The sequence below is a fragment of the Equus quagga genome, chromosome 2 (assembly GCF_021613505.1).
Source record: "Equus quagga isolate Etosha38 chromosome 2, UCLA_HA_Equagga_1.0, whole genome shotgun sequence".
Classification (NCBI taxonomy): domain Eukaryota; kingdom Metazoa; phylum Chordata; class Mammalia; order Perissodactyla; family Equidae; genus Equus; species Equus quagga.
Genome location: NC_060268.1, coordinates 12658334 through 12682012, shown reverse-complemented (window position 1 = coordinate 12682012; position 23679 = coordinate 12658334). Strand labels below are relative to the sequence as shown.

The 23679-nt window shown below is 38.5% G+C and overlaps 1 protein-coding gene across 2 annotated transcripts in view; it reads right to left on the bottom strand.

The window, feature by feature from the left end:
• Window positions 1-297: 297 nt before the first annotated feature.
• SLC25A21 (solute carrier family 25 member 21) overlaps window positions 298-23679 on the bottom strand; it is a 440909-nt gene continuing 417527 nt past the window's right edge. For both annotated transcript variants that reach the window (XM_046655398.1, XM_046655397.1), the window contains 3 exons: window positions 5885-6066; window positions 4688-4740; window positions 298-1664 (listed from right to left, as the gene is read on the bottom strand). In XM_046655398.1, coding sequence (XP_046511354.1) covers window positions 1603-1664; window positions 4688-4740; window positions 5885-6066 — 297 coding nt within the window. In that variant the 3' untranslated portion in view covers window positions 298-1602. The remainder of the gene's footprint in view (window positions 1665-4687; window positions 4741-5884; window positions 6067-23679) is intronic.

Below are 23679 nucleotides of genomic sequence, written 5' to 3'. Positions count from 1 at the left end.
TCTTAGGGGGTAAAAGTGTTGTTTTTAAACTGGCAAATGCACTCTTCAGAGATCCTTTTCCACCCCATGCACATGGAGAGGTAAAGGGTCAACGTCAGGGCCTCTATGCAGGCCGTCCTCTCCTTCCTAGGATACAAGAGCATTACCTGCAAGATACAATGCAGTTGCACAGCAGACACATTCTTATTTCTCTTGTTTTTTTCCTACTTTTAATGACCCTTTTATTGAATATTGGGCTGAAATATAAGTTAAAAAACATGTTGGAAAGGATGTACAACTGAAGGCTGTGTATGTATATACAGTATGTCAAAAAGCCTTTATTTTTATACTTCAAATGCTCTAAATTAATAAAAAGTAATAATTACCATGTTATCTTTTATTTTTTATTTTTCAAATGCTTTGGTGACATAGCCTCATGGTAGAAATATCCCATAGGAGTAGGTAAGAACAGGTGTCATCTAGAGCATGCAGATCCTTTTGTTGATTTTAGCTGCTGAAGGAGCATCATTTCAAGGTGAAGATAGAAAATCAAGTTTGGTTATATAAAGGCCAACAAGATATTTTTTGACGTGCATGTTAGTACAGGGATCTTTGGAAATGCTAAGAATGTACTTCTGCTTGGAAACATTTTTCCCTTCATGAGACATATTTGAACTCTGCAGCAGCAGGTTTCACACCTGAAGCTGCCGCTTAAAACTAGTAACCTGGAAATGCAGTTTTACTCTAAACATTTTTTTTAAGAACGGCCTGGGTAAGAGTTCTGAACAAAGATATTGGGATGCAAATGTAGACAGCACAAAATGGCCCAAGGAGGGCTTCCAATTTGTGATTTGACATGAAAATATTTCAGCAAAAAACTCATTTTCAAATGGACCTATGTGAAGGAAAGTAGTTTGATACAATTTCATATTTTCTATTTTTCATAAAAGACTCCAAATCATGATTTTAAAATAGGACCTGCTTTAAACAACAGTGAAAAATATAAAGTAGCTTTAGGAAAATATAGCTGAGATGTATATTATTACTAAAGAAAACCAACAGATTTACATTTTTACATAAAACCTAACATTCTTAAAAGGCTATTTTAGTGCACTTTAAAAGTATTTTCCCGTCCCCTTTAAATATTATTTATGGAAGAATTTAATTCCTTATAAAAACCCTTTAAATTTTTTTTTTTTTTTTTTTTTACTTTAAGCATTTCTTGGCCTTCTGGGAAAAAATAATGATCAATACAGTGAATTTTCACTGTGAAGTGGTTTAAGAGGAACATAGGTCACAAAATTTATATTGCTTTTATGAAATATACCTGATTCTATGCTATTCTATATTCAGTTTACATATCTCATTGCTTCATATGATTTTTTCTTCTCACAGTTTTGTGGACATGGCTAAAACTACAATCTAAAATTACTTAGAGATAAGTTTGGAAGTATCAAAATAGGTTTTATTCTTGAACAAACTGTTTTCCCCTTTAGAATTGTATATAATGGTGTAATTATAATTAATAATTGCATCAGCTTAGCTGATTGATAGGCTCTCCTTCTCATGGTGCTGTATAGGAAATATCCATTATTTCAAGGGGGGGAAACACTTCCTAGGCAATCACCAGTTCTCCTGAAGCCATGAGTAGGAATATTCATAAACCAGCAGCATGACTGCACCACCTAGAAAAGAAAAGAGCTGGTTTTAATGGCAAACCCTGTGAAAAAGTATCATCTTTCCCACTAGGTTTCTGAATCCGTGAAGTCATGCAACCTATTGGGCAGGGGCTGGTTGGAATCATCAGTTCTTGAGCAACAATACAGAGATATAAAACTATTGTGGAAAATACTCTGAGCAAAATCAAGACCATGTTGAATCTCCAAATACGTTTTTTCCCCATGAGTTTCTGTAACTTTCATCATTCCTCATCAGATTCTTTTTCAGGCACTTTTAATTTTTAAAAGTAAATAAATATAGACACATTTAGTCATGTAAGGGCATGTGACTTTCCTGCAAACAGAAACTTCCAGATTCTTCATATGTAGGCAAAGGATTTATCTTTTTTAGTCCATAATTAGCATTATCGGATTGCATTCAAGAAGGAAATCTCTAAGATGGTGCTTAATGGATGAGTCTGTTTTTCTCTTACAGCTTTCAAACTGGATTGCAATGTGAAAAATAGCTTCTGAATATTTTAAAACTCTGTACTGCAAAACTTAGCTGGCTTTCACCCTCCTTTTGTTGTCATTTCTTCTATCTACCTCAGATATATATGGATTGCACTTGAAAATTTGGTAGTAGGGGTTGGGTGTCATAAGACCACCATTTTTCAAGGAAGAGAAGAGTTATATAACTGGCTGCAAAGAGGCTTTCTATGTAAAACATCAACAGGAATGTGATACAGGAAAACAAGCACCAAGGCTGCTGAATATCTACACATTGGGAGAAGCATTTGTATGTGGATGATTTTGTGTTCTATCTGATGCAGTAGAGGGCACATGTCCTGTGCCCTTTACAACAACCTCTATTTGTCCTCTCATGTCTGTCTGAAAAATATTATAAAATCAAACTGTGGACAAATATCCTGAGCACAACTTAGAGAAGACTTGGCTGCATAAGCAGAAGATTGATGTCTAACAGAAAGAAATAGGACTTGATTTTGATCTTAGTTATTTTGTACATACTGCCATGTGCTTTTTTTTTAATCTACAGGCTGCACATGTTTGTGTAACCGTATACCAAAGATAATTATCTGCCTGTAATTTTCATTTTTAACCCATGAAGATACTCTATCAGACCCCTCTCAGCTGCTGTAGCCCTCTCGGTACTCTGTGAACGAAAAGGACTCACGACAGCTGCCTGTTAATATGTATGTAATTACTCTGTTTACCCTTATTAGCTGTTCACAACGTAAGACAAGAACACACAGATTTGGGTTAGTTTTCAGCCTAGACATATTTGGAGTTTAAACTACAGTCTTCGAGATTCTCCTTTCATGGGAGGTACCTGATCGTTAGGCACAGTGAGCTGCTAAGGCTGTTATGAAAATAAGATGGGATCCTTCTCTAGAACAAAGGATGAAAATTCCAGGTTCACCTTTCTTTTCTTTTTTACTGTCTCTCTCTTTAAAAAAAAAAAAAAATTCTTAGCCTTAACTCAAAAGTCTTTCCTTTGAAGTTACTTAGGACTTGCACGTTTGGAATGAGAGTGGAGGCCAGGTCCTTGAAGGAGATTTCCAGTTGTTCACAGTTTTGTTTAATCTGGACAGTGTGTCCACAACAACACTTTCCATTGGATTTGACACCACAGCAACTCAGGACACCTCATGCAAAAACATTTAAAAAGCCAACCAAACATTTGCAAGCCTCTAACAAAACTTGGGGTCAGATTATTTAAGAGTTTTGGATTAAGGTTCCAGTCAATTACTGTTTTACCTCAACTCTCTCTGGCCACCACTCTTTTCAGGCCTATCCCGTCATGAGAAAGCTGGGTTAGGGCCAATCCTATGATTTTCTCTAATACTAGTCTACTAGCAGGTTTTTACTGTGTGGTGAAGGAAAAACACCACATACTTGCAGAGAGAGTTGCACAAAATCACCAATATTCTTTATTATTGGGTTCGTTTTTACACATGGGCCAATGACTAGCAGAAGGCAGGTCTGAATCTCAAAGGCGAAGCAAAATCCATGCTTAAAAGCCTAGAAAGGTTGGGACAGATGGATCGGGAATTGTGGAGGTGTTTTCTAAATACATGAAAGTGTGAACAGTTCACCAGCTTCCATTTACAGACTGTAGGTCTATATCTGAGGTTGGTAGAAATGCTGGTTCATTGGATTGAGAGCTAAAGGTGAATGTGCCTGTGTGTGAGTGAGGGAGGGGACTTAGACATTGGGTGAAAAGAGGGGAATGGGAAAGGGAGAGAGAAGAGGAGTAGGAGAAGATTTCCAGGATGTCGAAGTAGGTGAGTGTGACCTGGTAAAAAAATATATGTGTGGTCTAGCACATACTTCTGTACTTATTCATCAGGTTGCTTATAATCCAAGACTATTTGCCCAGGCGGTTGGGTCTGCAGCAGTTATTTTCCTATCTATTTACATAGAGGCAGCTGACTCTCCCTGTGGGAATGGCAGTTTTTTTGTGGGTGGTGTCCTGAGGGAAGGCCCTGAGCCAGGAGCCTCCACCATCACGGTGACAGAGGCCAGGAAGGCAAGAGCCAGGCTGCAGCTTCACCACGCCCCAGAGGTGACTGTGAAGACCAGTGGCTCTTGCTGTTTGTGGAGGCAAGTTGTCCTCTTTTTCTCTTTTTGAAATGAAGTTGAGACAGGAGCAAGAATGAACAGGGAGCACCAGGAAAAGTTTTATTAGGCTGGTCCCTCACTCAGTGAAAATCCTGCCCTTCAGCCAGAAGCCACCATGTATGTAACTCTGTGCTCACTCAGCCTCCCACTGGCTGTGGATCCTTTCCTATTGACTTAAGCTGAGCTTTGGCTTCCATCAGCCTCCAGCAAGGCCATAAATAATACCTTATAAACAAAGCTAGAACATTTCTAATGGATGCGTTCAGTATCTTGAATGCTCATAGACAACTTTATATCGTCAAGGTTTCCATCTTTTATAGTGTGATAAACTTTTTATCACAGTGTTGCTGATAGACACAAACAAGAAAAGAAAGAAGGAAGGATATAAGTAATAAAAGCATCATTACCTGGTCCAAGCCTCATAATCTTGGGAAGCAGGCCTTTGTACAAAGCTAAAATCCTATAACCAGAAGAGAAAGAGCAACATTCTTATTCTGAAAATAAAATGGAGTTGTACCTCAGCTTGATTGAGATGGTGATATAGCATTTACAAAAAAAAAATATTTAAAATTACACACATTGCAAACCAGACAGTATCTGGCTAAGTATTCTCTGCAGCAAATGGACAAGGGGAAAGAGTTAATCAATTCTTTATTACCTAAGCTACGCTAGTCTTGTCCAATCAGAAATATGACTTTCATCAGCGAGATGGTTTTTGCTTTCAAGACAGATCTTACTTTTGAGACAGCTGTGTATATGGACAAAATGACTTTTGTAATTGAATTTAAAAGCCTATAAACTCAGTCCTCACATAAGGAAATATGATGCAGTTTAGATCAAAATAATAAAATGTTACTTGTTTACTTGAAAATAAGACCTGGGTGACGGATGAAGAAACAAAAATAAGACTTAAAAAAAAAAAAGACCAGAGGCCGGCCCTGTGGCCGAGTGGTTAAGTTCCTGCGCTCCGCTGCAGGCGGCCTAGTGTTTTGTTGGTTCGAATCCTGGGCGTGGACATGGCACTGCTCATCGAGCCACGCTGAGGCGGTGTCCCACGTGCCACAACTGCAAGGACCCACAACTAAGAATGTACAACTATGTACCGGGGGGCTTTGGGGAGAAAAAGGAAAAAAAAAACAGTCTTAAAAAGAAAAAAAAAAGACCACCAGAAAGGGGCACATACTTTAAATTTTTAAAAGAAAACTACTTTCACAGAACTCTCATGTTTAATTCTCCCAGGTGAATATAATTGACATTTTGATGAGATTTACAGTCAGAAGACAATCAAGCGCCTGCCCATATGTTAACAGGGCATATTAAATACAATAGCATATTATGCAAACTGACAAGCAAAACGTTTATCTTCGCATTCTAAGACAAACATGCAGGGAACTCTATGACTGTGGCTCAGGCTTCTTGATGGTGTGAGAACATTTGCCAACATCTCATTATTGTATTATCTCAAAAAGCCTGTCAGCTATTCCCTAGAGCTCCTCAGACACACCCGATTTAGGAGGGCTCAATGGCTCTCATCAAAATGGAAGTCCAATATGGTTTTAACCATACTTGAGTCTTGTACATTTATTAAAATAAGAATGCATTACCCTTCTTCTTGATAGACTGTTGCCATTGTTTTAAAACAGGTTCTGTACTTGATCTCTCCGGGAACCGGCTGAGGCCCTTGAATCCTACTTTTGGCAACATCAAAAGGGATGTTAATGACTGAGGCTATTGTACCCGAGAGAAGACCAATCCCAAATTTTCTCAAAAACTCCAAGGTTGGATCCTAAAAGAAAAGAAGAATAAAATAACAGAAAGGGAAGCGGAAGCCCCTCACTTGGTTAAACACTAGAAAGCAGTATGTATTTAAGCAGAGCAATGCACTCCCCGGCACCCTCCTGTTATTCCAGCGGAACACATTAGGATTTCCTAGGCTGGAACTTGTTTTCTTGACAATCCCATTGGCTATGTTTTTACACATGGTCTAAATTGCTGAAGTACACATTTCCTCACACAGGATTTATAAACACAGTTCATAAAGAAAGACTGGTATGGCATATGGGGATGATTTGTATAATTGGGCTTCACAATGTACTTAGTATTACTGTATCAAAACAGGAGAAATCCAAGCACACTATTAGCTAATTGGCCAGAATATTTTACAAATGACAGCAACTTCCACCATGAAGCCTACTAAAATGCTCATTTGTGTGTGGACCCCCAAATGTTAAATTAAATCAAGGCTACTCTCGGTCTGCCGCTATTCCCCTCCAGGTTTTTTGCATTTATTTTCACGGGTAGCTGATCCACTGTACTGAGAAGTGCTAGCTTCCTGTTATTAACAAACCAACTTGGGGAGGCTGCAAAACAGCCTGTGACATTCTGTGCATTATAAACAGTAGTAAGTCACTGGACTAATTGGCTGAAGAATTTGCAACCCATTGTTCCTGAATCTTATTCTTCCTTCATGGCAAAGGAGGAAAAGGGGAGAGAGACAGAGACACAGAGGGAGGGAAGAAGAGAGAGAGAAAGAGAGAGAGAGAGAAAAAAAACATGTCTTCTTTCTATTCAAATTTAGGTCCTTCGCATTGGTCTGCTTTGATTTTCCACCCCTCCCTGCTCTGTTTTCTGACATCAAAGTATTTAATTAGGTCTTATGTGGGAGTCACTTTCCTTCAGCCTATTTTTGTGCCTAGTGAGCTCACATTATGCTTTGTTATAATGAATTTGCTGGGAAGTTCTCATTATGTTTTCAGCCTCAGTTCTTACCCTAAAGAGAGGTCATACCCCAGGCCATAAGCTTCTGATGGAGACACCCCCATCCTTGCCCTGCCCTGGGTTTTGGTCCCTATTTCAGAAGGACCTTCACAGAGGAATGACACAGGGCCGGACCATCGCACTATTTTATGCGGCAGGAGAACTAAAGGGGAGAAACATATTCTGCTTCATTAAAAAAAAAAAAAAATCAAGTCTGAGCATTACATGCTTCTATAGCTTCTCTGGAAGGAGAAAACTTCTGGAAGCTCTGAAATTTTCAGCTGAACCAAGAGCCGTCACAGAAACGCCTATGTGGCTAAGTGTAAAAAGTGAGGGGTTCGGTGGTAATTCTTGGATCTGGGCCATACAGGTGCTGGGGAGGGTTAAAGGGATTTACAAACCAACAGGGTGTTTCAACAGGAAAAACAATGCAGTGACTGCAGAACGAGGGAGGTGTGTTTAAACAATTCCCCCTCCCCCCTTTTTTCTCTTTTACAAGAAGAGAAAAATGCCTTTATGTTACCCTTTCCCTTATGGCACAGAAGCAGAACTGGAGCTCCGGAGGACGGTGGGTTCAGGACCAGCTCTGGTTGTCTGACCTTGCACGAGTCACTGAATCACACAGAGCCCAGTGCGACATTTTTAATACCTGCCTTGCCTTTGTACTGTATGAGTTTTCTGAGAGATAAAACAATAACAGCAGTAAAAGTGCTATGAATGTTGTAAAATTCCGGCAGAAAATGAGTAGTATTATGTAGCCTGTTTTCAAAGACCCAAAGCACCCTGTAATAAGACTTTCTCACGGTTCCCCTGTGACACAGCCAAGCTCTCCTTTTTCAATTGAAGACAAGGGTGAAAATGACGACTTGTATGCACATTGTCCTTTTGGGAAGTTCAGGGGACCCTGTCAAGCACGCAGCCTCTCCCATCTCTAGATGTGTTTGCTGAGGATTAGAGTTGGGGATGGAGGGTAAGCTAAGACACTCAGTGAAGGTCATTATGCTTGAGATATGGTTGGAGACAAAAATCTGAGGTCTTCAAGGCATCCCAGTGTTCACCAGCATGTTTTGAACCCATGTTTTCTATACCTTTCCCAGCCCAACAGTAAGGTCCCACAGTAGTTCCCAAATTCAGTTGTGCATCAGAATCACCTGGAAGCTTTACAAAATATGGATGCTTGTCCCCACCTCAGACCCATCTCAGGTTGCCAGATCAGAATCACCTGGGAAACTGCCTGACAGTTGTTTTAAAGGATCTTTAGGATTTCTGAAGCTGCCAGGCTGAGGACCCATGCCCAGGAATGAGTGATTTTGATATTCCATGCAGGCAAAGCAGATGGTCAGTTGCTATCCCTCTGGGAATTCTAGAGAGGAGAAAAGTCTTCTTGGGATGGCCAAGAGGTATCCTTCACCACATGGCCTCTGGGCCCCTAGCCAGTCACTTCCTCTGAGCCCATGGTCTGTTTTACACAGCAACCCGGCTTGGGATTGGCTGTGCCAAGGAGGCCCTCTCAGCTAGTCTCTGCTTTCTTTGCTGTGTGTCGTCAACCATCCTCAAGTGAGTGCAGCCTCTCAAATGCCTCTCCCCTTCATCTTCTTCTGGCTACTCCTGCTTCTCTTAACTTTAGTTCAGCTCCCCTTACCTTCACCAGGTCCTGCTTTCTTCTTGCCTTCTATCATCTATTCTTCACAGAGGCAACAGGATTCTCTTCTTATAAAAACAGATCTCCTTCTGGTATCTGTGTACTCAACGATCCTCAATCCTTCCCCACTGCATGGAGACTAAAGCCAAAGCTCCTCACTCAGCCTTTGGTTTCTTTCCCACAATATGCTTCCAACTTATCTTCCTAGCCTCAAGTTCTACACCTCTAGCCCCCAACCTATACTATAGTCACATTGGTTAAATCATAATTGTCCAAATACATACCAAGCACTTTTCTAACTCCATGCTTTTCTTCACACTACTCCCATAGCCTAGAATGTCGTTCCCCATCATATTTACCCACAGCAGTTTCACTCTTCCTTTAGGGTCCAGCTTAAATCCCATCTTGCTCAAAAGACTTTTATGGATCTCCATCAAAATCGATTTCTCCCTCTCTTATACTCCTGAAATACTGTCTGAGCCACAATCATTGCCTTTGTGAGCCATGGTTCACTTTGTGTTTGGTTTATTTTTGTGTGTATCCATCTCCCTTGCTGGACTGTGAGTCAGCACAGCATAGGAGCATGCATTACTCCTCTTTGTGTCACCTATTGTGCAGTGTATACAGTAGGTGCTAAATAAATGTCTGCTTCTTGGCCTATCAATGTACTTATTTATTTATTTTTGTAGAAACAATGAGAATCAGACTTAACCCTTAATCACTATTTCGCAGGACTCAGTGTCTTCTAGCCTGGAAATGAACCCCTATTAGAACTTTACATTTCTTCCTTTCTGCCAAGAGGCATTAACATGGGGATATGACAAGGCATTGGACATTTGCAAAGTGGAGTATTTCATGGCAAATGAATTGTAACTCCCAGGTCACAGAGGCAGGCCTAGGCTTGCTAGATGCCATTGCTCAGTGACTCAGAGAGAGAACCATGATATGGAAGCCTGTGACCAGATTTTAGCAAAAGAATTAAATGGGCATAAAGTAAGGCCTTGAAATATTACTCTTTAGGCTCTTGTTTCTTATACTTCCTGATCTTTCCCCTAGTAGGGAGAGGCATCCAACTGCCTCAAGAATGAGGATTGTTTTAGCAAGACTAAAAAGAGAGAGAAAAAGATAATATTTAGTGTTTTTGGTTTTCAAATTAGGCTCTTCCATGTATTACATCTGTTAATCTTCACAATTTTTGAGGTAATAACTGTTATTATTATTCCTATTTTACAAATAAGTTAACACAAAGGTTAAGTATAAGAAGGGAATTTTTGTTACATCCAAGTGAACACAAGACTTTGCCTTAGGGCAGTTTTTCTACTGAGACTCCTAGGGTCAGTGGGTGGGCTAGTCGGGGAGGTGTCCAATAACCTCCTGAAATTATAAGCAATGCTTCTGTGTATGCGTATATGGGCTCTTCTGAAGAGAGTGTTGATAGATTTTATCAGGCTCATAAAAGCTTAAAAAGAACTTCATGAAACCATTTCCCCTACAAATAAATTTATAAAGTAAGAAAAGGGCAGTGCAGTGTTGAAACACGGAGGCTTAAAACAGGAAGCCCTCGTTTTCATGGGGGTTATCAGGAAATTCACCTTAGTGGAAAGATTTCCATACACATTCTTGCTCTGGAGTCAGAGCATATCTCAACCATATCTATGAACTCAGGGGTTCTCAAAGTGTGCAAGATGGCAGAGTAGGAAGCCTTGGACCCTCCTTCCTCCCACAGACTGATTCAGCAACAGTTCATGGACAAGTTCTCTTGTAGAAATCTAGAAATTAATGAAAAGTTTCCTGCCCCCTGGATGAACATGAAACTAGACTCAAAGAAGCTAGTAGGTTGGTTCAGAACACCCTCTCACTAGAGCTCCTGTCCCAGTGTAGTGCCAAACAATCAAGAAGACTCCTTAGCTTCCAGTTTCTCCTAGGGGAGGGAAAGGATTGGGTTACATGTCCAGCACACCAACTTTTCTGAGGGGATTCCCCAGAGGACTGGAGTCTGTATTGCCAGGCTTGGAGTTCTGATGGGTCTGGCACAGTCTACCTACCTGAGGGAGAATGGAGACAGTAACATGGGCTGGCGGATGGAGGATACGATCCTCCCCACAGTTCAACACTGAGTGAGTGGATGAGAAACTCCAGCTCTCAGCTTCCCACTGGGGAGGCAAAGAGTTGATGTGTGTACTCAACACCCCAACTTCTCTGGAGCTTCCCGAAGAACTGGCACCTTTCTTGCCAGTCTTGGAGTTCTAATGGGCCCAGTACAGTCTAGCCACCTGAAGGAGACCTGAGATGGAGGTTTGAACTGATAGATGTCATAGCTCTCCCCTTGCTCAGCACAGAGTGAGCAGACAAAAACAATAGCTGCCTGCTTCCCCCTTGGGAGGGAAAGAGTTGGTAGAGGTCCCTGGAGTCTCTAGTCAGACTGAACTGTGCAGGTATTCTTCTGTTTGAGGCCAGTCTATGAAGACTGGGAAAGGTGCTCCCTTGTCTTGTACAAACAACAGCATAAAAAGTCAAGGAAAATGAAGAATCGAGCAAGGATGTTCCACACAAAGGAACAAGATAAATCTCCAGAAACAGAGTTATATGATTTAGTTAATAGAGAATTCAAAATAACTGTATAAAGATGCTCATTGAGTTTAAGGGAACAAAGTGAGAATTTCAATGAAAAGACAGAAAATATAAAAAATCACTAAACAAAAATCATGGAGCTGAAGAATACAACAATTAAACTGGAAAATTCACTAGAGAGATTCAACAGACTAGATCAAACAGAAGAAAGGATCAGTGTACTCAAAGACAGATCATTAGAAATAATTGAGTCAGAGGAGCAAAAAATGAAAAAGAGTAAAGATAGTTTAAGGGACTATGAGACACTATCAAGTAGATCAAAATAAGCATTATGAGAGTCCCAGAATGAAAAGAGAGGGAGAAATGACCAGAAAGCTTATTCAAAGAAATAAAGGCTAAAACCTTCCCAGATCTGGGGGAGAAAATGGACATCCAGATCCAAGAAGCCCAAAGGATACTGTAAAAGATGGATCCATAGGAATCCACACTGAGAAACCTTATAATCAAATTGTCAAAAGTCAAAGACAACAGAGAATTTTGACAGCATTCAGAGAAAAGTTACTTGTCACATACAGGGGAATCCCCATAAAAATATCAGCAAAATTTTCCACAGAAATATTTCAGGCTAGAAGAGAATGGGATGATATATTTGAAGTGCTGAAAGGAAAAACTGCTAACCAATAATACTATACCCAGAAAAACTTTCCTTCGAAAATGAAGGGAACATAAAGACGTCCTGGACAAACAAAAGCTGATGGAGTTCATCACTACTGGACCTGCCTTACAAGAAATTCTAATGGAAGTTCTTCAGGTTGAAACAAAAGGATGTTAAACAGCAACAGGATAACATAAGAAAGAATGAAACTCATTGGTAAAGGTAAACATAGAAAAATACAGAATATTTTATCACTGTAATGGTGGTGGATAAATCACTTTTAAATCTAGGATAAAAGTTAAAAGACAAAAGTATTAAAACTAACTATAAATAAAAAAAGAGGTTAAAAGATACACAGTATGAATAGAGGCAAATTGTGACACCAATAACAGAAAGTGTCAGGGGGGAGAAGTTAAAGTGTACAGTTTTTGTATGCAATCAAACTTAAGTTTATCAGCTTAAAAGACTGTTAAAACTATAAGATATTTTATGTAAGTACCACATAAAAAGTTCCTATAGAAGTTATGCACAAGAAATAAACAAAGGAATCAAAGCATATCAACACAAAAATATCAATAAAATACAAAGGAAGACAGCAAGAGAGGAAAAGATAGAAAAAGAACTGCAACACTAACAAAAAACAATTACCTAAATGGCAATAATAAATTCTTCCCTATCAATAATTACTTTAAATATAAATGGATTAAATTCCCCAATCAAATGACATAGACCGGCTGTCAGAGAAAGATAAACACCACATGATTTCACTCATTTGTGGAAGATAAACAAACACATGGACAAAGAGAACAGATTAATGGTTATCAGAGGGGAAGAGAGGTGAGGGGAGGGCATAAGGGGTAAAAGGGCACATATAGATGGTGATTGACAAGTGAAAATGCACACCTGAAATTTCACAATGTTATAAACTATTATGACCTCAATAAAATAATTTTTACAAAAAGACATAGGGTGGCTGAGTGGATCTCTTAAAAAAACCCAGCTACATGCTATCTACAAGAAACTCACTTTAGATTTAAGGACACACATAGGCTGAAAGTGAAGGGATGGAAAAAGATATTCCATGCAAATGATAACCAAAAGAGAGCAGAAGTGGCTATAGTTACTTCAGACAAATAGACTTTAAGTCAAAACTGTCAAGAGAGACTAAGAAGGACATTATACAATGATAAAAGGGTGAGTCAACCAGGAAAATATAACAATTATAAATACATACGCACCCAACATCAGAGCACCTAAATACAAAAAACAAAGATTGACAAAACTAAAGGGAGAAATAGATAGCAATACAATGATAGTAGGAGACCTTAATACTCTACTTTCAATAACGGATAGAATACCCAGACAGAGATCAATAAGGAAACAGAGGACTTGAACAACACTATAGACCAAAAGGATCTAAGAGACATATACACAACATTCTACCCCAAAACCTCAGGTTACATATTCTTCTCAAGCATACATGGATCTTTATCCAGGACAGATCACATGTTGGTCACAAAACAATTCTTGATAAATTTAAGAAAGCTGAAATCATATCAAGTACCTTTTCTAACCACAATGGAATTAAACTAGAAGTTAATAGCAGAAGGTAAATGAGAAAATTCACAAATATGTGGAAATTAAACAACACACTCTTGAACAACCATTGGGTTAAAGAAGAAATTGAAAAGAAAATTAGAAAATACCTTGAGACAAAGGAAAATGAAAACATAACATACCAAAACTTACAGGATACAGCAAAAGAAGTACTAAAAGGCAAGTTCATAGTGATAAACACCTACATTAAAAAAGGAGAAAAATCTCAAATAAACAACCTAATTTTATAGCTCAAGGAGCTAGAAAAAGTAGAACAAGCTAAGCCCAAAGTTAGCAGAAGGAAGGAAATGATAAAGATTAGAGCAGAAATAAACAAAATAGAGACTGGAAAAACAATAGGAAAAAATCAATGAAACTGAGTTGGTCTTTTGAAAAAATAAAATTTACAAACCCATAGCAGGACTGATTAAGAAAAAAAGAGAGAGGACCCAAATAAATAAAATCATAAATGAAAGAAGAGACATTATGACTGACGACATAGAACTAAAAAGGATCATAAGAGGCTACTTTTAACAACCATATGCCAACAAACTGGATAACCTAGAAGAAATGAACAAATTCCTAGACTTATATGACCTAACAAGACTAAATCATGAAGAAATAGATAGTTTAAACAGGCTTATAAATAGTTTGGAGAATGAGTCAGCAATCAAAAACCTCCCAACAAAGGAAAGCCAGACAGCTTCACTGCTGAATTCTACCAAACATTGAAAGAAAAACTAATACAAATTCTTCTCAAACTCTTCCAAAAAATTGAAGAGGAGGGACTTCTAACTCATTTTATGAGGCCAGCATTACCCTGATACCAAAGCCAGACAAAGACACCACAAGAAAAGAAAACTATAGGCCAATATCCCTGATGAATATAGATGTAAAAATCCTCAAAAAAAAACACTAGCAAATCAGATCTAACAGCACATTAAAAGGATCATACAGCAAGATGAAGTGGGATTTATCTCTGGGATGCAACAATGGTTCAATATACAAAAATCAATTAATGTGATACACCACATTAACAGAACTAAGGATAAAAATCACATGATCTTCTCAATAGATATAGAAATTGCACTTGACAAAATTCAACATGCTTTCATGATAAACACCCTCAACAAAGTAGGAAGAGAAAGAAAGTACCTCAACATGAGAAGCTCTTTATGTGAAAATCCCACAGTTAACCTCATATTCAATGCTGAAAAACTGAAAGCTTTTCTTCTAAGACCAGTAACAAGGCAAGGATGCCTGCTCTTACCACTTTTATTCAACAAAGTACTGGAAGTCCTAGTCTGAGCAATTACACAAGAAAAAGAAATAAAGGCATCCAAATCAGAAGTAAAATTGTCTCTGTTACAGATGACATGGTCTTATATACAGAAAAATCTAAAGACTCAATAAAAAAAAGTTTAGAACTAATAAACACATTCAGTAAGTTGCAGGATACAAAATCAACATACAAAAAATCGCTCATCTTTCTATGCACTAAAACTGAACTATCTGAAAAGGAAATTAGGAAAATGAATCCCACTTACAGTAGCTCCAAAAGAATAAAATACTTAGGAATAAACTTAACAAAGGAGATGAAAGACGTGTATAATGAAAACTACAAAACATTGGTGAAGGAAATTAAAGAAGATTAACAAAAGCAAGGATATCCTATGTTCATAGATTGGAAGACTTAGAGTATTGTTAAAATTTTCATACTACCCAAGGTGATCTACAGATTTAATGCAATCCCTATAAGATCACAATGCCATTTTTCACATACATGGGAAAAAATACTAAAATTCATATGGAATCACAAAAGACCACAAATAGCTAAATCAATCTTGAGAAAGAAGGGTAACGTTGGAGGCATCACGTTTCCTGATTTCAAAATATATTACAAAGCTACAGTAATCAGAACATTATGGTACCAGCATAAAGACAGACATATAGACCAATGGAACAGAATACTGAGCCCAGAAACAAACCCAAGCATATATGGTCAATTAATCTTCAATAAGTGTGCCAAGAATACATAACGGGAAACGGACAGTCTACAACAAATGGCGTTAGGAAAACTGGATATCCACACACAAAGGAATATAATTGAACCCTTACATTACGCCATACACAAAAATCAACTCAAAATGAATTAAAGACTTACATGTAAGACATGGAACCATAAAACTCCTGGAAGAAAACTTATGGGAAAATCTTCATGATGTTAATCTTGGCAATGATTTCATGGATATGACACCAAAAGCACAGGTAACAAAAACAAAAATAGACAAGTGAGAATATATCAAACTAAAAAGCTTCTGAACAGCAAAGGAAACAAATGAGTAAGAAGGCAATCTATGGAATAAGAGAACATATTTGCAAACCATATATCTGATAAGGGGTTAATATATAAAATATATAAGGAACACCTACAACTCAATACCAGGAAAACTAATAACCTGATTAAAAAATAGGCAAAGGACTAGAATAGACACTTCTCAAAGAAGACATACAAATGGCCAACAGGTATATGAAAAAAGGCGCAACATCACTAATCATCTGGGAAATGTAAATCAAAACCAGAATGAAATATTACTTCATATCTGTCAGGATGGCTATTATCAAAAAACAAAAGACAACAAGTGTTGGCAAGGATGTAGAGAAATTGGAACTCTCGTACACTATTGGTGGGAATGCAAAACGATGTAGCCTCTATGGAAAACAGTATGGAGGTTCCTTAACAATTAAAAATAGAACTATTATATGATCTAGCAATCCCACATCTGGGTATTTATCCAAAAGAGTTGAAATCAGGATTTTGAAGAGATATTAGCACTCGTATGTTCATTGTAGCACTATTCACAATAGCTAAGATGTGGAAACAACTTAAAGGTCCATTGACAGATGAATGGATAAAGAAAATGTGGTGTATACATACAATGGAACACTATTCACCTTTAAAAAGAAGGAAATTCTGCAATATGTGACAACATAGATAAATCTTGAGGATACTATAGTAAGTGAAATAAGCCAGTCACAGAGAGACAAATTCTGCATGATTCCACTTATATGAGGTATCCAAAATAGGCAAATTCATAGAGTCAAAGAGTGGAATGGTGGTTACCAGGGGCTAAGGGGAGTGGGAAATGGGGAGTTATTAATCAGTGGGCATAAAGTTCAGCTAAGCAAGATGAATAAGTTGTAGAGATCTGCTGTACAACATTGCACCTAAAGTCAAAAATAATGTATTATATACTTAAAAATGCGTTGGGAGTAGATCTCACATTGTTTTTGCCACAATAAAATAAAAATAGAAAAAAAATTGATTAAAAAATAAAATGTCACCTAGTCTAAGTAAAATACTTAGGATGGGTTACACCTTAATTATGTTAATGGATATTAACGCTGATGAAAATCTGTTCTGTTATTAAAAATTTCCAACTCACTTCCACAATTTCCTCCAATTGTCATCAATCAGTTCCTTTGTTCCTAACCCACATTTCTCACACGTAAGCCTAAACTATTGTATTCCAATCTTTTGCTCAATTGCAGGAGCAATCAACTGTCACCATTCTTGATGTAATTCATCACGACAAAAAAACTGTTACTGAACTAACCTTTTCTTCCTCATGTTTAAAATACACACTTCCTTTTAAATATTTATTTATAAGTATTGTATATGATGTCTCCATCTACAGATGAGTTTTATTCTTTTCCTCTAAATATTTTCCTATTTTCCTCATAAAATATGAGATTTATAACTAAGCTGGTGTTGAATAGCCTGAAATAATGAATATTACATGCATTGACCTTATTTTGAGATAGCAATACAAAATCCAATATCCATAGTTTTTAAAAATTATTTAATTCCCCTGCAAACATTTTAAGGCTGATGTTAACATTCCATTTCACAAATGAGAAAACTGAGACAGAGCGAAGTTATAACTTGCCAGAGATATGGCTAACTAGTAAGCACCAGAACTGGGAATTAACACCAGGTCTCTTACTAGAACTCTCTGGCTGTTTCCATCACACTGCAATCTTTGCGTGAGCGCAGAGCTGAAGAGATGTTTTACCAGCTTCTCTTCAGGAAGATCATTGAGTTCCCTGACAGGACATATTATTTCTAGACTGTCTACAGCTTAGCAAGAGACACTAATAAGTGATCCCAAACGTTGGCGGCCGTGAGGTTCCACAACCTCTAAAAATTCTACAAAAGTCACCAAATAATCAGAAATGGGATCATATGACTCAAAATAGTTAACAATCAACACGCTACATATTTGTAACTGATTTAACCATCTAATCCAAACTGTATAGCCAGCAGCTAAAGACAGCACCAGTAATTTAGGGCAATGGTGGTTGAGGAGTTAATATGCAGAGGCAAAATATCTTGATAAAAGAAGCTTATGCCTCCCCTTTTACCTTCCCTGGCATGAGCTCTGATGCCTTGTTAAGTGACTGGCCAGCTGGCTGCTAGCTTGATAAACAGAGAACCTTCGCCCACCTTGCAGGCCTTTGTGATTTGGGTCTGGCGTCTTTAAGACGACATTCCACACGGAGACATGCCAGAAGGTGGGGGTTAAGGAAGATGGGGGAAGCAGGATTTGCTAGCTAGTGAAGACTAGGGGTGGTGAGGGGGACTGGCCAGGAAGCCTGCTGACCCCACAAGGCAAGTTGAGCTGAGCGCAGTGGACAGGCTTTTCCTTTAAGGGAGCTCAGCATGAGTATACACACCCAAGTCTGGTCTTAGAATCTTCCTGCCTCAGGGCAGCCCCAACCACATTTCCTTTGCTCCTTGCAATTCACTCACCCTTTAATTCCTCCTGGTACCATACCAGATCTGAGATCCTCTCTGAGCTTAGCTTTGAGTCATTTTAACAGTGTTCCTAACCACCTAAAATGAAGTCAAGATACCCTGCTTCTTCAGACAGATTTACAATGAGCACACTGAGAGGAATGATCTCTGTTCAGGATTGGCCTTGGATGATCCTGGAGCAGATTTAGCATTGCTTGTCAGAAATTGCTAAAATATGTTTGCCATTTGAAGAACTAAAATTATTGCTGAGAAGTGACTGAAAGAGATGGCCATAAAATGCTTTGGATAAGAAAATTAAAGACAGAATGGAAGTCCTCTGAGAAGTCACATGATTTTCAGGGTATCATGAAGCACTTCTTTGCAGAACTCTTTTATTCTGCTTCTTCCTCCCCCAGAGAGTGAGCAAATTGAAGACAAGAATGTCAAAACCATAACAGGGTGATTCAAAAAGAATTGAACATTTTAATAAATCTATGACCTAGTAATTAGATTATATGTCACCATATGGTCAAACAAATTATAATAAGATATATCACAATTATTTCCATCATCTTACAAATGGTCAGTTTGTGCTAAGAGCACACATCAATTCTCTACTTTAATTCATTCCAGCCCCTTTGTAGCGCATCACCACCAATAGTCAAAAGGGTGGTAGTGATGTGGCCTTTCATTTCCTAAAGGCTGCAAGAGGTGATACAAACATGATGTTTGTGATGTATCCCCACAGGAGGAAACTGCAGAAAACTCACTGTAGTAATACATTTTTGAGAGTTTCATTTCCTTTTGAATCACTCTGCACACCTTGATTTCAGAAAACCACTTGAAAAACTCTTCCATGTTATCTTGATTAATAACACATCAAATTAATAAGACACTGAATGGAAGATGGATGAGAGTATAGCTGGAGATCCCTCATCTGGCTAAATAAAATAGTTCTTCAGTGAAAGATGTGTCCATACAACAGCCTGAAGAGGAGCTGGATGAGCATGGGTGAAGATGAGGAAGGCGTGTCGTTGGATCTGCTGATGACACAGACTGGGAGGGGAAACTAGAAGGACAGATGAGGAACTCCACATTAAAAATGATCATCACAGGCTCTAGCACTGGGCTGAACCCACAGGATTAAGTTTAAGCATAGTGATTACAAACTGCACAAATCTGAGATGAGAGACACTAGATTTGACTGCAGTTCATGTAATCTGGGGATTTTAATTGACCGTGAAGATTTATACATACCGACATCTTGATGTAAAAGCAACATCCATTCTCCCCCCTCCTCACCCATGACAAATCCCCCAAGAATTCATCTCTGTGCAATCTTTGGCTGCCTTAAGAAAGGGGTGTGTTCAGATCACAGGAAGGGTTGATCCTTGTGTATCTGAATTGATCAACTCAAAACTGCAGTAGTGTGTAGTTCTGACACTGCCATTGACAAAGCTGATGCAGCTACAGCGGGAGAGATAGACCACACAGAGGGCCTGAAACCATGTCATTTGAAGAGGGGTTAAGGGACTGTGGCTATATCCCGAAGAAAGAAAGACTCAAAGGCTTACGTGTCCATACATTAGTACAGAACAACGATTAAGAGCGTGGGCTCTGGCTCAGTCTTTGGGTTCAGTCTTTGATGGGATCTAGCAGAGATGGGCACCAAACTGATGTTTTGTGAAGCTTCCTTCAAAGCCTCTTAAAGGAAAGGACGGGGCCATGGCACATTCATCTTTGTATGTATACTGACCTCGACACATCATAGGTGTTTAATAAATGCCTTGTTTCTCCTTTATAAAGACATAATACACAAAGAACCAAGGCCTCAGAAGCAAATTACAAAGGAGGGGGATACGCACACTGGTTAAGCACCTGGTAAAAACCACGAGGCAAATAACAGCATCTCAGCCTTGTCCTCCCCACAGCTGGCGACGGGCATCATGAAAATGATGTGGTGAGTTGAAATCATAGTTGCCTCCTGGTAGCTGAACAAGGAGGCAGCTTGAGTGAGAGTCAAGTGCATTTTTTTTTTAAGGAAGAAATTTACATTTTAGATATTATGAGTTTTAGTGTGTCCAAGTCAACTCAGAGTAGAGTCACCTCTCAGTATACAGCTTTCATTTTCCTTCATCTTGGCTCTCTTTTGTTGTTTTGTTCATAAACTTCGACAGAAGCATTTTTTCTCCTGATGTCGTGGCATTGTGATATATTGTCCCCCAATGAAAATACCTTCTATTGAAGCTTAATTAAAAAATACAGTTGTTTCCACTTCACAGCTATCAGAGAATCTCTTACAGTGTTTGTTTTCTCTTCATGTGAGATAATTTGGGGAAATGCTAGCTTCTCACTCCACAGAAGGTCACTAACTAAAATGAGATGGTTTAGTTGATAAGTATTCTTCAAGAACGTGGAGTATTCCCAAGATCCTGTCCTTGCAGGGCTCTGGGCTTTGGAAGGAAATCAAAGTCTTGTTAAAAGCTCAGCATCTAAATGTAGCCATTCAGAAAATAGCCATGAAAATTCCTTTTTTCCCCCTAAGCTATCCGTTCTTTAAAGTGTTGTGAAATGTAAAATAATTTTAAAGGCCTTACTCAGCTCAAATTATAAAATACATACAATGTCAAAATGGGTTAGGGTTTAAGCATAATAGTTATCATTTGATTATTTCATATATATATATATATACACACACACACACATGCACGCACACACGTCTGTCTCTCACCCTCTCTCTCTCTCTCTATATATATATACAGGATAATACCATCTGAGAGTCAATTATATCACTGAATATTATACAAAATGCAGGAACGTATTAACGTATTTCCTTGGGAACCCTGTAGGATTTTTCTGTTTTGGTGTGTTCAGTCTATTCCTTGCCTCAATAAAGGCACTGACCCCAAGGAAAACTAACAAACCAGGTTCCCAAAACAAAATTCTAAAGGTTGAGAAGTCAAGGCAAGGACAAACTGAGATGCTTTGATATGGAGGTAGGCAGATGATCAAGAAGAAGAAGAAGTCTTTGAACCAAGTTTATTTTGTGAGATGCTACTTCTGGACCTCTATAAATGAAACGTTCCCATGCCCATTTAGTCCACTTATGTAATATGTTTGTTCAATGTGCTCCCTCAGTTCGGTCATCTACAGGGAGTCAGCTGCCCTACTAGCACATGCCTAAAACTTTGTGGCCCAGTTAGCCTCTGCAGCCTGCACTGCCTGCTTTCTCCCTTGGTTTCCCGGACACCAGCTACCCTTGTTCTTCATCCTCTCCCAGGTCCCCGTGCCTCCTTCTCCTTCAGGACAGTCACACATCCTGTTCTGTCTGTCTGTCTCCACTCATCGTTTTCATCTTGGCCTGGCTAATCCTCATCCTTGAGCTCCAGCCTATGCATCATTTTTGAAAGAATGCCTTTCCTATATTCTCATCCTGCCCCACCCTGGGTCTAGATTAGGATTCTTGGTTATAAATTCCCACAGCTTGAGAGTTGTCTTTCATGGCACTTAGACAATTGCCGTGATTCAGTTCCCTGTGTAATGACTTGTTTGTTGTCTGTCTCCTCTACTAGACGGTAAACCCCATTAAGGCAGGAGCAGCGCTGACACTTAGCGAGATGGTGCCCGGCACATGGCAGTAGGGCCATGAGCACTTTTGGAATGAACGAATAGAAGGAGCCCACTGAGAATCTAAAGCTACTTGCACCTCATTTCCATCCACTTGGGTGGTGCCTGACTGGAAAATTTTGGCCTGAAGTTTATTTAAGAAAGTGTCTGAACCCCTAACGCCCTTCTCTCTGCCCTCCCCCGTGCCCTCTTCCTCCCCAACACACACACCCCAGAGAGTCTGTGAAAACTGCCAATAAAAGATACTGCTTTTTACCGCAGAATCTTGTCACATATCCTGGAATTTTATAGATAATATATACTTCTAGTTTTACCCCAGTGGTTACCAGAAAGGAGAGTTGTTCTTAATGAAACTTTAATGCTCTTGCCCTTCCCATTACCGGATGATTGGTAAGAATAATGATCGAGTAAGAGAGAATCAGAAAAACAAATGGTCATAAATTAAATCCTACTATGATCTAATTCTACTGAGATTCTTCTTTTCAAAATACAAACATCTCTGTCTAAGTTCTCCACTCGAACCCAAAGGTGCATTTTTCATTCAGCTCAGCACACACCTTAGGGAAAGTTATAGCTCTAAATCATGCAACTAACTAATTTCCACATTTCTTCTGATAAACTGAAGTGCATCTGGTACCACCCTCTGACTTTCTGCAGAATTTACAAGATAAAGAAAATATTAAAAATCTAAAGAAAAAGAAAAACATTTGCATTTCTAAAAGGCAATCTTTTAGAAACACTACCTAAGGAGAAAATATAATATGTTTGACTTAATGCTGTCTGTAGTAAGATGACCACAGGGACAGGTCCAAATGGTTTATTAAGTAAGAAAGATTGAACATATGAAAAATTATTCTCTCCCTGAATATTTCTAACCCACACATGTAATTTATATCATGGCAAAATTCAACACAAAAGTTCTATTGTGTTTGGCAAAATAACCTGCAAACATGCTTAATTAGGATGCAAGCTGAAAGCACAGTTTAATACTGTTGACAGCCATGAGCTTTAGATAACGATTTCTACTATTATTATTATTTTACTTAGGGAAACATATGAAAAGCAGTAAATATGGAACTAGAAGACAAAGTTATTAAAGACATGTAGCATTTTAATCTTATGATTCTCATTTGTGTGTCAACATTGCAAATAATATGCTCCGCACATCCCCAGCTTGGAATGGGAATAAAAGAAATTGTTTTTGCAATGAAAGCTTACTCCCACGGATATTTGAAAAAGATGTCAGCATTTAAGTTAATCAATATCTGTTTCCAGTGGGCTTTACTTTGAGAAGTGATGGCCTCTTTCTAGGGAGAAGGGATAATTCTTTATACTGACATTCCATTCCATTTACTGCAAGATGTAAATGAATGCCTCCATTAAATGAATTCCATGGTCAGTTAATATCCAAAGCAGTCTTTTCTCTATAGTAGCCACTTATTTTCCATTCAATTGGAACAACTAGATCTTAAAAATAAAGCTGGAAAAAATATAACATAGGGCAACATTTTCAAACTGGTAATTCCTAGTTTTTCCAGGGCTGTGCCTTATAATCCTGTGTTTTTATGGATTTTAGATGAAGGATGTGAAAAGGGAGGTCCAAGTTTCAGGCCTGAATGAGGCAGATGAGGAATCTGATTATCTGGATATTCTAGCTATTTCACTTATTTAAATTTTAGGAACCATTTTTAAGAGATAACTTATGTATGACAAGATACAAGGTAAAATGTAGAGTTACAGCATTACAGAGTAC